General features: G+C 39.4%; 1 protein-coding gene across 2 annotated transcripts in view; it reads left to right on the forward strand.

Moving 5' to 3' along the window:
- GDPD1 (glycerophosphodiester phosphodiesterase domain containing 1) overlaps nt 1–16369 on the forward strand; it is a 40047-nt gene that overhangs the window by 2578 nt on the left and 21100 nt on the right. For both annotated transcript variants that reach the window (XM_045182489.2, XM_024573132.4), the window contains exon 2: nt 13318–13360. In XM_045182489.2, the coding sequence (XP_045038424.2) occupies nt 13318–13360 (43 nt within the window). The remainder of the gene's footprint in view (nt 1–13317; nt 13361–16369) is intronic.

A 16369-nucleotide genomic window follows, 5' to 3' on the forward strand; every position in this document is an offset into this window, starting at 1 on the left:
AGTGGAAAATACTTACATTGTATTAGGATATATTAATACATCTGCTTCCATTACTAGACTGTGAACTCCTCAAGGCCAGGTTTTAGATTTTATTAATTCTTTTGTCTCTAGCCTCTAGTTCATATACTAACATATAATTAAAATAATGGCTTGTTGTCTGCTAATTATCTACTGCATGGTAGATGATGTCCATGTGTTTCTTAAATTTATTTGACCAAGAACACATTTTATAACTACAGTGTATTGATAAAACACCAATAGGACCAAAGATATACCCTTCAGATTAAATGGGGAGCAAGCAATACTCTCAAAGGCCATTTTCTTAATTTCTCTGAAATTATGAATTTTATTAATATTTTCCCCAATTGCATAAGTAACTCATGTTCATTGTAGAAAGTTTGGAAAACATGGAAATGACAAAGGAAAAAAATAGTTCTTAAACTTTACTAGACATAATCTCTGTTAATGTTTTGAAGTCTATCCTTTAAGTATATATTGTCCTGCATTTGGAATTATACTGTATATACATTTATTTCAGGTAGAGATAGGATAGCACAGAAATAACTTAGTGTAATACTCCCTAATCTGTCTCTATGGGCCAATTGAATTAAGCAACAGGCTTTTTATTATATTTTTTAAAGATTTTATTTATTTATTTTTAGAGAGAGAGGAAGGGAGGAAGGGAGTGAGGGAGAGAAACATCAGTGTGAGAGAGAAACATTGATCAGTTGCCTCTTGAACGCACCCCAACCCCCGGGACCAAACCTGAAACCCAGGCATGTGCCCTCACTGGGAATCAAGCCAGTGACCCTTTGCTTTGCCACATGACCCCCAAACAACTGAGCCACGCCAGTCAGGGCTAAGCAATAGGCTTTTTAAAAAGAGGTCTATTTTTTAGGGTTTAGTGGTCAAAGAATTGAAAAAAATCAACTGATTAAATCTTAACCTTCTCTCCTTATCTTTCTTTTCACCCTTGGAAACAAGTCAGAGTCCCGTCACGGTCTGGGCATCCTGCCACAGATTGATTTGGCAGGTGATAAGTTTTTTCTTCTTTTTTAAACCCTCGCCCTAAGATATATTTATTGATTTTAGAGAGAGAGGAAGGGAAAGAGAGAGAAACACAGATAGGTTGCCTTCTGTATATGCCCGACCAGGGATAGAATCTGCAACCTAGGTGTGTGCCCTGACTGGGAATCGAACCCACAACTTCTTGGTGTGTGGGACGATGCTCCACCCAATGTAAGCCACCCTGGCCAGGGCAGCAGGTGATGGGTTTGAGGGTAAGGATTGTGCTTGGATACTGGCTGCCTTGGGTCCTAAACTTTACTTGGTTGTTCAAGGAGAAAATTGATGCATCATTTTGAGTCTCAAAGTGTCACTGAAAATAGCATTCTGCAGTTGCAACCTGAAACTTGTTCCATGTCAGGATATCAATTCTTTCCCTTCAGCTTTTGTTCCCTCATTCCTATTTTCAGCGAACTCTTCCTCACTTGTCACTGAAAACTTTTCCAGCTGGCTCACTCATTCCTACTGATAACTTAGCAATGTAGTCATTTATCGCATATTTAATAGTACTTTCCTACTTAATAAAACAAACTCAAATGTACTTATTTTCAGCAATGGAGATGTGTGTGTGTGTGTGTGTGTGTACACATGTACATATACACATGCATCTCTTAAACTGTATACAAATTTAGAACAATTAAATATCATTATAGAAAAATTATTGAAATCATGACAAGATACTATCAAAAATCACTTATCATTGAAGGGAGCATGCATGTAGTGGTTAGTTGGTAAATGCTGCTTGTGTATCAATATAAGTTTGAATACCATCTCATGCTTGTATGCTATAGATATGTTTAATCTTTTTCTTATATACGCAAATATAAATTTCACAAGTTCTTTTCCCCTTGAAAGATGGGACCCATATTAAGAAATGCTCTTTCGTGTATGCTAACTCTAGCCCTTACAAAGTCTTTATGCCTTTGTAAAAATTGTATGTACTTTTGCCAAGGCACACTGTAAATGTTGAGTGAACAAATGAATTTAGAAATGAAGGGACCTACTTTGTGGTTTAATTTAATAAATAACTCCATTTTGAGTTGAGATAGGATCATATATTCAAACATTTTTTAAAAATATTTATTTTTAGAGAGGGGGAGGAAGAGAGGGAGAGAAATATCAATGTGTGGTTGCCTCTCACACGCCCCCTACTGGGGACCTGGCTGGCAACCCAGCCATGTGCCCTGACTGGGAATCAAACCTGCTACACCTTTGGTTCACAGGCTGACGCTCAATCCACTGAGCCACACCAGCTAGGGCTATTCAAACATTAAGATATGTGTTATTTGCACTAAACTGGCTTTGCCAATATCAGAAATTATTTAATTTTGAAGGTTGTTCTTTTGTGGCTGATGCACATTTGTCATATTTGTCATTGGTTTATAAACATCACACACACATACACATGCATAGATAATATACGAAAAGATGTAAATGACAGTGATGCTTGGAGCTTAACTAAAACGAGTCTACAATGTTTATTGAATGTGTATGGGTATATAAAACATTTGGGAGGTCAAAAGGAAACTGAACAGATGTTTCCTGCCTTTTTATCCAATTAAAGCTACAAAAGAGAATGTTCCCTTTATTTTTCTTATCCTATAAGAAATTAACCAATCACAAAATAATTATGAAGCACTGTATATATAAGGCAGGAAAAGTTAACACAGAATGAAAGCTTAGGAAGTAAATAGAGAAGCTGTAAATAAAGTGAGTCAGGAATTTTCAGAGAAGGTTTCCTCAAAGAAGGGGAAAATGTGAACTGGTGACGAGGGGGGCCGGAGGAGGCAGCCGAGGAATTACAACCAAATTGCATCAGGACAGCGTGCAAAATGTGTGATACGCATTCTCTTCCACATTTAATAATAGCTTCATAACTAAACTTTTGTTTATATGTAGAGTGGTTATTTGTAAAGCCAGGCCTTGTTGAAGCTGCTTATTGAGAGAAAAGAAATTGATGGCAAGCCTGCTCCTATGAATGATGTGATCATAATTGAAAAGGAAAGGAATTTAAACCATTTCATGAGAGAGGCACTAACACCAAATAATTCCTTGGAGAGGAGTGGCATACTCTTAATTAATCCCTTAGTTACTCTCCAGGCTTTCACCATATGTGTCCAACAACTAATTTGTGGGTATTGTCATTGTGGAATTTATCTTCAAGCTTTACAGACAAATAGAAGAATATGGGAATAAGGACCACGATGAATAATACCTCATCTGTATAACACTGAGCACTGAAATAGAGTTGTTAGATGAGGGGCTGCACCGAAGCTGCAGCACAGTCAGCGGGGAAGAGAGGGGGCTCTGGAATCATACTGCTTCTGCTGACGTCCCCATTCCCCTTCTTGGCGTGACCTTACCCTTTTTTTTTGAGATAGTAATACTTACTGTGGTTGTGTTTTTTAATGAGATATAAAGTTCTCTGCATAGTATTTAGCTTCTGTTAATTATTAATATCTTAACCACCTTTTCAATATTTTATTTAGTATTGGTTATGTAATATAAACTTATAAAATAGATAAAAGTTGGTAAGTAGTAATGTTTGCATGCTTAACTTGTTAGCTTTAAATGAATTATAGTTAAAATTAATAAGAAAACAGGCAGATTTTGAATTTAAATATTAGTAATAATATTTATTAACTGTGGGGAAATTTATTTCAGGGTACCAACTCTCTATCCTATATTTTTCCTAACTCTTTCCCCTCAAATTAAAAGATCACAGCCCTGGCTGGTGTGCCTCAGTGGTTTGAGTGCCAACCTGCAAATTGAAAGGTCACTGGTTCGATTCCCAGTCATAGCACACCCCTGGGTTGCGGGCCAAGTCCCCAGTTGGGGGTGTGTGAGAGGCAACCAATTGATGTATCTCTCATGTTTCTTTCCCTCTTTTTCACTGCCTTCCCCTCTCTCTAAAAGTAAATAAATAGACTTCCGGCCAAGATGGAGGCGTAGGTAGACATACTGCGCCTCCTCGCACAACCAAAAGAAGGACAACAAATTTAAAAACAAAAAACAACCAGAATTGACAGAAAATCGAACTGTATGGAAGTCCTACAACTAAGGAATTAAAGAAGAAACATTCATCCAGACCAGCAGGAGGGGCAGAGATGGGTGGCCGGGCGGAGAGGATGCACGGCAAGGCGGCTGCTGGTGGGACTGGGGAGGGCGAGGCAGCAGCTGGCGGACCTGACAAGGCAGCAGATTGTGGACTGGGTGGTCCCACATTCTCCTGCAGATAAACCAGGAGGGACAACTGGGGAGCGAGACAGACCTCACAACCCAGTGCTCCAGCATGGGGAAATAAAGCCTGAAACCTCTGATTGAAAACAACCGTGGGGGTTGAGGTGGCAGCAGGAGAAACTCCCAGCCTCACAGGAGAGGTTCTTGGAGAGACCCACAGGGGCCTAGAACATACACAAGCCCACCCACCCAGGAATCAGCACCAGAAAGGCCCACTTTGCTTGTGGGTAGCGAAGGGAGTGACTGAAATCCGGCAGAGAGTGGAGCAAGTGGCACTGTCCCCTCTCGGACCCCTCCCCCATGTACAGCATCACAGCACAGCGACCAGCATTAACCCACCCCGGTGAACACCTAAGGCTCCACCCCTTACACATAACAAGTGCGCCAAGACAAAAAAAAAAAAGGCCCAAATGAAAGAACAAATCAAAGCTCCAGAAAAAATACAACTAAGTGATGAAGAGATAGCCAACCTATCAGATGCACAGTTCAAAATACTGGTAATCAGGATGCTCACAGAATTGGTTGAATATGGTCGCAAATTAGATGCAAAAATGAAGTCTATGCTAAGTGAAATAAAGGAAAATGTACAGGGAACCGACTGACGGGAAGGAACTGGGACTCAACGGTGTAGACCAGAAGGAAGAAATAAACATTCAACCAGAACAGAATGAAGAAATAAGAATTCAAAAAAATGAGGAGAGGCTTAGGAACCTCCAGTACATCTTTAAACGTTCCAACATCCAAATCATAGGGGTACCAGAAGAAGAGGAAGAGCAAGAAGTTGAAAACTTATTTGAACAAATAATGAAGGAAAACTTCCCCAATCTGGCAAAGGAAATAGACTTCCAGGAAGTCCAGGAAGCTCAGAGAGTCCCAAAGAAGCTGGACCCAAGGAAGCGCACACCGAGGCACATCATAACTACATTAGCCAAGATTAAAGAGGAGAGAATCTTAAAAGCAGCAAGAAAAAAGGAGACAGTTACCTACAAAGGAGTTCCCATTAGGCTATCAGCTGATTTTTCAAAAGAAACCTTACAGTCAAGAAGGGGCTGGAAAGAAGTATTCCAAGTCATGAAAGGCAAGGACCTACATCCAAGATTACTGTATCCAGCAAAGCTATCATTTAGAATGGAAGGGCAGGTAAAGTGCTTCTCAGATAAGGTCAAATTAAAGGAGTTCATCATCACCCCGCCCTTATTAAATGAAATGTTAAAGGGACTTATCTAAGAAAAAGAAGATAAAAATATGAACAGTAAAATGACAACAAATTCAGTTATTAACAACCAAACCTAAAACAAAAACAAAAACAAACTAAGCAAACAACTAGAACAGGAACAGAACCACAGAAATGGAGATCACATGGAAGATTATCAGCGGGGGAGTGGGAGGGGAAGAAAGGGGAAAAAGGTACAGAGCATAAATAGCATAAATGGTAGGCAGAAGATAGACAGGGGGAGGTTAAGAATAGTACAGGAAATGAAGAAGCCAGAGAACTTATATATATGACCCAAGGACATGAACTAAAGGGGGGGAATGCGGGTGGGAAGGGGTGTGCAGGGAGGAGGGGAATAAAAGGGGGGAAATGGGACAACTATAACAGCATAATCAATAAAATAGATTTTTAAAAAGTAAATTAAAAAAGTAAAAATCTTTTTTAAAAATCACAGAAAAAAGATATATATTACAAAGCCCTTGCTATTGGAATTTGAGGAGGCTAATAATATTGCTTACTTTCCCTTGACATATTTGGAACCAATTAAAAAATAAAATACCATCATCAGAAAGATGGAAGTGAAAATACTAATAGAGTTGATGTTGTACTCTATAATCCTCTCTCTAAATTGAACTTAACACTAAAACTGGAAGCCTTTTTCTTATATGGGTAGAGCCTACGTTGGCAAGCTTTCTGTATAGATGAGCAGAAATTTTGCTCCTTCTAAGGGTGGGTCACAGCAGATTAAGAGGACTGTGAAGGATTGGGTCACAGGTAGACAGCTCTGTCTCCTAAGTCACTTCTGCTCCCATGGGTAGAAGTGGGAGTGAAGAAGAGTTAAAAGTATTCCCTCCATTCTTTTCCCTTCTTGGGGACTGGAGTGGAATTTTCCTTCATTAGGTGGAAACAGGTAGTAGGGGGCAGATGTCCCCCTTAGTTTTTGCCCTCAAAAAACATTCTTAGGCCCTTGATGGTGTGGCTCAGTGGGTTGAGCACCAGCTTGTGAACCAAAAAGTCACCGGTTCAATTCCAGTCAGGGTATATTCCTGGGTTGCAGTCCAGGCCCCCACTTGGGGGCCTGCTTGCAAGAGGCAGCCGATGGGTCAATAGATGACAGATGCTTCTCTCCCTCTTTCTCCCTCCCTTCCCCTCTCTCTCTCTCTCTTAAAAAAAAAAAAAAAAAATCAGGGTTTAGTTTAATATACCTGAATACAAAAATCATAAAACTTGGAACTAAGTCATTTTTTAAAAGAAAATTAGGTATAGCATACATGTAGTTAGTAGAGCTAATCTTGAGTGGTACAGCTTAATTAATACATATATTTGATACACATCCGGGTAGCCACCACTTGGGTCAAGACATAGAACATTTCTAGAATATATAAGACTCCTTCGATTCAATCCTCCATCCCCAGAAATAACCACTCCTCTGACTTTTATCATCAATTATTTAAGACGGTGGTTTTCACAGTTTGGTCTGTGGACTCCTAGGAGTCCCCAAGACCCTTTCATGGTTCAGCAAGGTTAAACTATTTTCCTAAGACATTAGTTACCTTTTTCACTTTGTTGAAATTGGTACCAATGTTGCAAAAGCAGTAGTGGGTAAAATTGCCATCTCTTTACCGAGAATGAAAACAGTGGCACTGAGTAGTAATACACTTTAGTAGCCATTGTATTCTTCATCACCACTTGCTCCCAGTTTAAAAAACAGGCAGTTTCACCTAAGAGTATATTTGATGTGTTAGTGAAAATTATTTATTTTATTAAATTTCAACTGTTGAGTACACTTTTAATTTTTAATTATACTTTATTGATTATGCTATTATAGTTGTCCTGATTTTTCCCACTTTGCCCCCCTCCACCCAGCACCCTCTACTCCCTCAAGCAATCGCCCCACTCTTGGTCATGCGTATAAGTTCTTTGGCTATTCCATTTCCTATACTGTACTTTACATCCCCATGGCTATTCTGTAACTACCTATTTGTACTTCTTAATCCCCTCACCTCTTCACCCATTCTCCCCCCCTCCCATTTGACATCCTTCCTGTAACTAACTTCTTTTTCTATCTTTTAAAGTTTCTCTTTATCTTTAACCTTTGGCCTTTCAATAATGATGTGACTTGGAGTGGCCTCTTTACATCCATCATAATTGAGACTCTCTGCGCTTCGTGGACTTGGATGTCTATTTCCTTCACCAAATTAGGGAAGTTTTCTTTTCACTATTTTTACAGATTCCAACTTCTTGCTCTTTCTCTTCTCCTTCTGGCACCCCTGTGAGGCAAATGTTGGACCTCTTAAAGTTGTCCCAGAGGCTACTTATACTATCCTTATTTTGGATTCTTTCTCCTTCTTTTTTTTTAAGATTTTATTTATTTATTTTTAGAGAGAGGGGAAGGGAAGGAGAAAGAGAGGGAGAGAAATATCAGTATGTGGTTGCCTCTTGCACATCCCCTACTGGGGACCTGACCTGCAACCCAGATGTGTGCCCTGACTGGGAATCAAACCAGCCACCCTTTGGTTCACAGCCCTCGCTCAATCCACTGAGCTACACCAGCCAGGGCTTCCTTCTTATTCTGATTGGTTGTTTTTTGCTTCCTTATGTTCCAAATCATTGATTTGATTCTTGGCTTTATCCATTCTACTGTTGTTTCCATGTAAATTGTTCTTTATTTTGATTAGTGTATCCTTCGTGTCTGTCTCTTTTATGCTGCTGAGGTCCTCACTAAGTTCCTTGAGCATCCTTATAAACAGTGTTTTGAACTCTGCATCTGATAGATTGCTCTATTTCATTTACCTCTTTTTCTGGAGTTCTGACCTGTTCTTTCTTTTGGGTCATGATTCTTTGTCTCCTCATTTTGGCGGCCTCCCTGTGTTTATCTCTATGTATTAGGTAGAGTGGCTATGACTCTGTGTCTTGGTAGTGTGACCTAATGTACTGGGTGTCCTGTAGGGTCCAGTGGCACAGCCTCCCCAGTCACCCAAGCTGGGTACTCGTGGTGTGCCCTTTGTTTGGGCTGAGTATACCCTCCTCTTGTAGGTGAGTCTTGGTTGCTGTTGGCAGATCAATGGGAGGGATTTATCCAGGCCAGTCAGCTGCAAAGACTAGATGTGACAACTGGCCACCAAGCTCTGCCCTCCATGGAGGGCAGGGTGGTGGTGTTCTGTCATGGTCTGTAGCTGTCCACTGGGTGCACTGGCCCTAGGGTTTCCTGGGTGGTGCAGGCCAAGGTCAGCCCCTACTGCCTGGGTGAAACACGTTTCACCCAGGGCATCCTGCCTGAGCTGTAAAGCAATCTGAGGTGGCTGCTACTTGTGCTGGGTTTGGAGATTCCCAGGTGAAGCCAAACTGTGGCTGTAATCTGGCTGCCGCTAGTGCTGGCCTGGAGCTCACTGAGGCCAGCTGTTGCTTGTTTGATAGGATTTAGGAGCCAAGACCAGCCATTCTTACGGAAAAGCAGCTTGTGTGGGCCCGTAAATTGGGTGGGGTAGAGCCTCTGTGGATCTCAAGGTGGGTCAGATTGTTAGCCAGGTCGTTGGGAGTCTCAGATATGGCACCTGCCTACCGGCTTTTTGGGGGGGGCTCAGCAAAGGGACAATGACAATGGCCTCTGCTTGCCCCAATGCCAGACCCTTCAGTCTCTCCCTACATACCTCTGGTGCCCTTCAAGCTGCCACCCTGGTGCTGGAGCTCAGAGGGAGTGAGTCTGAGTAGGTGAGTCTGTGTGTGGGTTCCCCAAGAGGAACTGCTTAGGGCTCCAGCAGCCTCCTCCACTGACTCAGTCCCTGCTGGTTTTGTAGCCAGAAGTGGGGACTTATCTTCCTGGAACTGGAATCCTGGGCTGGGGGGCCTGGTGTGGGTCTGGGACTCCTCGCTCCCAAGGTTTCCCTCCCAATTTTTCATCCACGTGGGTGTGGAGCCAGCCCATTCTCCGTCCGCGCACTTCCTACCAGTCTGGATGGATGTGGTTTCTTCAATTCCATAGTTGTCAGACTTCCATTCAGCTCAATTTCTGAGGTCCCTGAATGATGGTGGTCCTTTATTTTAGTTGTAATTTTGATGTGGTTGTGCAAAGAGGTAAGCCATGTCTGCCTATGTTACCCTCTTGACCAGAAGCCACACCTTTTTTTTTTTTTAAGATTTTATTAATTTATTTTCGGAGAGAGGGGAAGGGAGGGAAACATCCATCACTTGCCTCTTGTACACGCCCTGTCCTGAGATGAACCCACAACCCAGGCATGTGCTCTGACTGGGAATCAAAATGGCAACCTTACAGTTTGCGGGATGATGCCCAAGCAACTGAGCCCCACCAGTTGGGCACAACTTTTACTACTCAGTGTGACGCAATGGGAAGCACACACGAAAGACTTTCGCTGCACACCAAAGTGTGATGATGGTGGGCTTGAGGAAGGGCACCTGTGCAGTCACTGGAGTGGTGAGCTGAATTAACCTCTTTCCCTGCAGAGCACCGCTTTTACTGTAAGAAAACTGACAAACTGGTTGTTCACACCTGAGTATTCGGCAGATAGGTTCTAGAAAATTAAAAAGTGTATCTCTCCGAAGAAAAATAACTTACTGCCTTCTGTGAAAGCAGTGCCGATGATTCAATGTGAGCTCTTAAGCAAAAATTAGAATTTTGAAAACTTGTATCCTCCACTGTGAGCTCGATGGCTTTCCAATTCTCAAATATTATCTTGATGAGATCAGATATTAATGAATGAGATTTTTTTTAAATACCATATAATGAAATGTGTCAGCATTTAAATGATCAGCATAATTCAGTAATCAATATTTTCCAAAAGACTAGTGCATGATATTACAAAATCACACACGGGTGAAAGATCCATTCAGAGTTCACAGTGGCCCAATGGATTTTTTTTTTCAAATTATAGGTGCTAGTTTATTTAGAAAATTACAGAGGTAGTAGAAGTGAACCAGTGGGGCTGCGTGGGCTCAGGAAATGAGTTACAGGGGCAACTGAAGGAGGGCCCTTGAAGCTCAGGAGAGACAAAGGCAAAGGTAACGTGCCTGGGGCGAAGAAGAGGGGAGAGGGAATGGTGTGGCCAGGCCCCCAGAGGGCGAGCTCACCTGGGCCCGTGGGTGTTCATGTAGTAGAGAATGAAAAGGTCATTGATACAGTCAGATTCCACATTGCAACTCACTTTACAAAAACTACCCCTTGTTGATTTTTGATGCCGTATCAGAGAAGAACCTTTCTAATGACGTATCTGGGTCGAGGTTGATGTATATATGTATGAAGCAGACAGGAGAATCTAGCTGCCTCCTATTAAGCCAGACATTAAAGAGATTTACAAAAATGTGAACAGTGCCATTCTCATTAAATTTTTGGAAGAGAGTTATTTTTCATAAGATGTAAGTTATCGTGAAATGGGTGTGCTGTTTTCAAATCAGTAAATGTAAAACATTTTAAAAGTCAATTTCTGAACCTCTTCGAGGTAGTCAGTAAAAGAGGCCTAAGACCGAAATGGCTGGGAACTGCCAGTTGAATTGATTCTTGCCTGTAGTAAGAATCATTGTAATCTGAAGTGATAAAGTACTTTCGTGGAGGACTTGAGAAGTGAATTCATTCTGGAGTTAATGTTAAGATACACTGGGAGGCAGTGGGGAAGAGAACGTCCCAGGCACGGAGCATCGGCTTAAGACTTTGTCTCCTCTGTGCTTTAAAGGTAGCGCCTATTCACTGTAGAGGGTTTGCCCAGTAAGAAGAATGCATATTAGAAAAGAAGTCATTTGTATTCTGACCATCTGGAGATAACTGTTATTAATTAGATTTGTCAAGTTAAACTACTCACTGCTTGCTGCCTGTGCCAAAAAGCAAGGACATTAAAAGGACACAGCAGTCAGCTCGCAGGTTCTAATGGTGTTGACTTTGGTCACTTGGTTAAAGGGGTTTCTGAGAGACCTTTCCATCGTGAAGTTACTCCTTTACTCTTTTGTAATTCATACGTGTTTTTGTAGGGAGGTACGTTGGAACCGCATTCCTCATCAAACTCCCCATTTATTAAAATGGACTGGGAATTTCCTGTTTCACTCAATGCTGTAAAAATCTCTTACTGTCATTAATTGGATGCTGACATTGTTCAGCTGTCGCTGATGACAGCTCCTTCAAATTGACTGCTGTGTCCTCTTAACGTCCTTGTTTTTTGGCACAATAAGCAGTCTGGAGTTTAACTTAACCTCTTGATAACCATTTTAGTCCTCTTTTTGGTAATTCTAGAGTGCTTTGTTCTTGAAATATCGGTTATCTGAATATAACATATTTCCATAGTTTTTTTACTAAAATAGGCACCAACTAGATTTTTGAAAGTCATTAACCTCAAAACAGCGCGTTCTTTTGAAACACACCTGTAATATCCATGTTTACTTCCCTGTTTTCTGTTGTGCTTCAACTCTATATTAACTAAAGTGAACGTAAAAATCAAAGGAGCCTTTGTTCACATGGGTGTGTATCCCTTTCTACTAGACTGATGTTAGAATATTTGGTTAATAGATTTGTTTATTCATACCTTGAGTTTCTGTTGATTATTAATTAGGTTGTAAAAATACAGTGTAATAATATAAAAGAATAAGAACATTTTAATACTCTTGCAACTATGTTCAGATGATATTGTATATCAAACATTTTAATGCTAATACTTAAACAGCATCCTAAACTTGAAGTGCCTCTGTTTGCTTAGAAGAAACTGGCTGTTTTTCAAAGTATTTGGAAACATATTTCCAAAGTATTTTCCCTGTGCTTTTCATTAATTACTTATTAATACTGAAATCTTTTACTTTAAAAATATTTTAAAACTTATGGCCAGCATATTATGCTAATAGATTCTCCCCAGTATATAATACTAGACAATATTAATTAGCTACTTTTTATCTGTGTGCTTGTTGTCATTACAGTATTATTCTTGACTTTAGCAACAGACGTTCACCAAACACCAGTTCCTATAATAATGGTATTAGTAATAATAATTCTTTACTTTTACTGAATATTCACTATTAAATTGAATATCCAATGCCATTAGCTGTAAGATACACAGATTTTTATGTAACGCTAAAAGTTGCCAATTAAACTGTTACCATCCATTGTGAAATGCACCCTAACTTCAGAAATGTTGAAAAGTAAAAAGCTATTACTTTTTGAATTGATGGCATGGCACTTAACATGTTCATTCATTTAATTATGCCAGTCCAAGGAGATGGGTGCCGCCATTATCCTCATCTTGTATGTAGAGAGGAAGCTCAGCCTCACGGAGAGGTCAGGCAACTTTCCCACGTGACACAAAAACATCGGATTAGATTTTAGAGCAGAGACCCCAACTCCAGATCCCACTCTCAACGCTATGCCGTACTGCCTTCAGCCAAGGCAATGAAAACACACTCTCTTAAAAATTTCAAGTAATTCATGGCAAAAGAAGGAGGGAGGAAGTAAGTAACTTATGCTGTAATATGATAAATGCCTTAGTAGAGAGATACATAAGAGGCTGAGGGGACACAGAGAAGAGGTGGTGTAACTCTGTCTGAGGAGGTTCCCTATGACAAGCAGGTATTATAGTTTAAAAATTATGTTTAGGTTCTTCTAACCCCCCTGATGTTGTGGCTGTGGTTTGATCTCTGATTCTTCCTGGTGCAGCCCAAAAAACTCAAAGTGCCACTATACTCTTTAAAACACGGGTAATGTCTAAATAACACCTAAACATCAAGATTCACAAGATACAGCTTTAAATGAATTTATGAAAAAATGTTCAAGGCATCTAAGTAAATGAAGTTTAAATTTAATGTTTTTACAGGTGCTGGGGAGAATTTGGAGAATACAATGGCAGCCTTTCAGCAGTAAGTATATAAGACTGTTCTTTTCTTTTACAGTTTATCTTTAAAGTGATGATGGCTCACAAAGTGAAGATAGTATACATGTAGCATCCACCTGTGATAGTTGTTTCTATTTTATTAAAGTTGCTTTTTTGGGTAGTTAGTCTGAAGTGTTACAAACAGTGTTTGGCTTCCCCGTAGTGGGAAAAAACTAGACCAGAGTTTTGGGTAATCAAAAAATACTATGGTTCCAAAGTTGAAAGAAGACATTTGTAACAAGGAACATACTGTGTGTAATGCTAATTAGTCTTGGAGAGAAAGAGAAAGGGCGAAAATGAAACAACTGTTATACCAGCTGCTATTTGTGAATAGGATTATGTGTCTACTTAGTAATTCTTGTACAGACCTGAGCCTGTAATCTGGCCTAAAACAGGGAATGTGAAAAATTAAACCCCATGAAAGACATTACCTATCCATATTGATTTTCTTATATAATTCTTAAGCCATTTTTATGTATTTAAAGACAGCTAAGGCATCAGGAGAATTTGGCTTATGTTTTTGTTCTGCTTCTCATCGTTCAAAGACACCTTAGAGATTATTTTTTCCTGTTACCAGGTTGAAAAGTACTGCTTCTCCATATTTTAGTTTCATCTAAGTCCTGTCCCCATGGATTTGTCATAGCTTGCTTTTCCTCTTTACAATATGATGCCTTTTTACGAACTATGGAAATGATCCCTGAAAATACAGTCTTGGTGCCTTTTTACTATAATCTCAAAAATTTCTTACAGCTTTAAGATGCAGCCTCTTTCCTCTTATCACAGACCGTGAAACAGAATAATTTAAATTACTTTATTTTCACTACTGAGGTTATATATCTAGCTAGCTAGCTACAGCTGAACATGTGTATAATTTCACATGTATGATTTCCACACACATATTTAGATGCACAGTTGGCAAAGCACATGTATTATGACACGGAAGGGAAGATGAGAAGAGAGAGAGTTTACACAGGAGAAAGTATACACAGTTGGTGTGGGAAGCCTGGTTAAGAGTAACCAGAAAATTGAAAAGATACCAGGACTAGGTAAGCTATAATGTGGTGAAGAGGAAAAATGCGAAATGGTTAAGATTAAGATGTGAGGATATATGGACCAGGTATATCTGGGAAATTGAAAGGACCTTAAGAATGTATGGAAAACTAATTCATTATATTACAGTGGAGCTAAAGAAGTAATTAGGAGTGACAAAGAAATAATTGCATCTAGCAATTTACAGAAAATTCTTTATATGGCTCTTCAGTAAAATTTTGGAAACAAGAATCTTTCCTTATTGATCTCTCAATCCCTAACAACTAGCTCTGGTGCTAACAGGCTCTTACTAGTTGCTCACTAGTGAGATGCACGGAATAGGGCACTTAAGAACAAAGCAGAGTATTAGCAGAACACAGATGAAGGAGACTGAACCCCATCCATAATAAACAGAGCCAAAATCTAAGCAATTATACTATACACACACACACACACACAGAGTCACTAAGCCCTTGAGTATATAAAATCTGGTTCTTAAGAGCTAATAAAACTAGGTTATTAAACCAGGCTGCCTTTGTAAATACCCATAGGACAATTTGATCCCCACGGTATTAACTTGAATGGTAAGAGAAAAAAACAAATTGCGTTAGCAGTAGCTAGAAGTAAAAGTTGGCAGACAGTCAAAGTAATTTATCAGCAACCTGATTCTCATGATAAATTTTTTAGACTAATGAATATAATAGTAATGACCTCATCAATGAAATGGGAATGATAATACAACTTCAATGTTGTGAGCAGGAAATGAAATTCAAATAAATTCCTTACTGTGAATTCCGTTTATAAATTGTATGTATTCTGTAGAGTTTCAAGTAATTTCACATCTTCTTTTCTTTTTAAAGTCTTCACTTTTTTTTTTGGTAAAGATTTTATTTATTTATTTTTAGAGAGAAGGGAGGAGAGGGAGAAAGCAAGGGAGGGAAACATCAATGTGTGGCTGCCTCTCATGTGTCCCCCACTGGGGACCTTGCCTGCAATCCAGGCATGTGCCCTGACTGGGAATCAAACTCGTAACTCTTTGCTTCCAGGCCTGTGCTCAATCCACTGAGCTACACTGAGCCAGGGCTCACATCTTCTTTTAAAGCTACAGTTTTAATTTCTTTATCTGGAAATGTTGAGTTCTGGCTCCCTAACTTTTTTCAGGGTTGGTCATCAGCTTATCAGAAATGTAGCTACAAAATACCTGGTGTTTCAACTGAAGTAGTGCATATTGTTATGTGGGGAAAATTTGAAGGCTAAAGTGATCAATTCTCTTCTCGCTATGTTCTAGCTATTTGTATATCAAATTAGGGATAATTTTATTAGGATAATTTATAAATTGTCCTAGATGTACTTACTATTGCTCTAAATTTTTATTTATTAGCTTGTTCATAAGAGGTAAGCATGCAATAAATAATGTTTTGCATGTAACTCAAACATTTTTTTAAAAGGCAGCATTTCAGCTAAAGGCAAACTTTACACTTAGAAAAATTTCCTAGGTAATAGGTAAGTATACTTTTTTAAATTATTTGTTCATATAGTTTCTGCTTTTATTTTTTAAATATATAATCTTTATTATATTTTTTCCATTTCCATTTAGTCCTGTTATATCCCCTCCCCCCGGCAATCACCACACTGTTGTCCATGTCCATGAGTCCTTTTTCCTTTCTGCTCAATCCCTCCACCCCCTACCTTCCCCACCTAATTTTTTTTTAATATAGGAAAATAAAGATAACCCCTGCTCTTCCCCTCCCATCACACAATCATGCAAAAAAAGAAAGAAAAGAAAAGAAAAAGAAAGTAAGACGTGTTCATGACCAAAAATCAGTAGTACCATTTTTTACCTTTTATAAAGGACAGAATTTATTTCAAAACTGTTCGTTAGCTATATATGTTACTTATAGTTTCTACAGATTTTATCCTTTAAAAAAAATTAAACAGTATAACAACAATATTTAAAGAAATTTAA

This window comes from Desmodus rotundus, chromosome 9 (assembly GCF_022682495.2).
Source record: "Desmodus rotundus isolate HL8 chromosome 9, HLdesRot8A.1, whole genome shotgun sequence".
In the NCBI taxonomy this organism is placed as follows: Eukaryota; Metazoa; Chordata; class Mammalia; order Chiroptera; family Phyllostomidae; genus Desmodus; species Desmodus rotundus.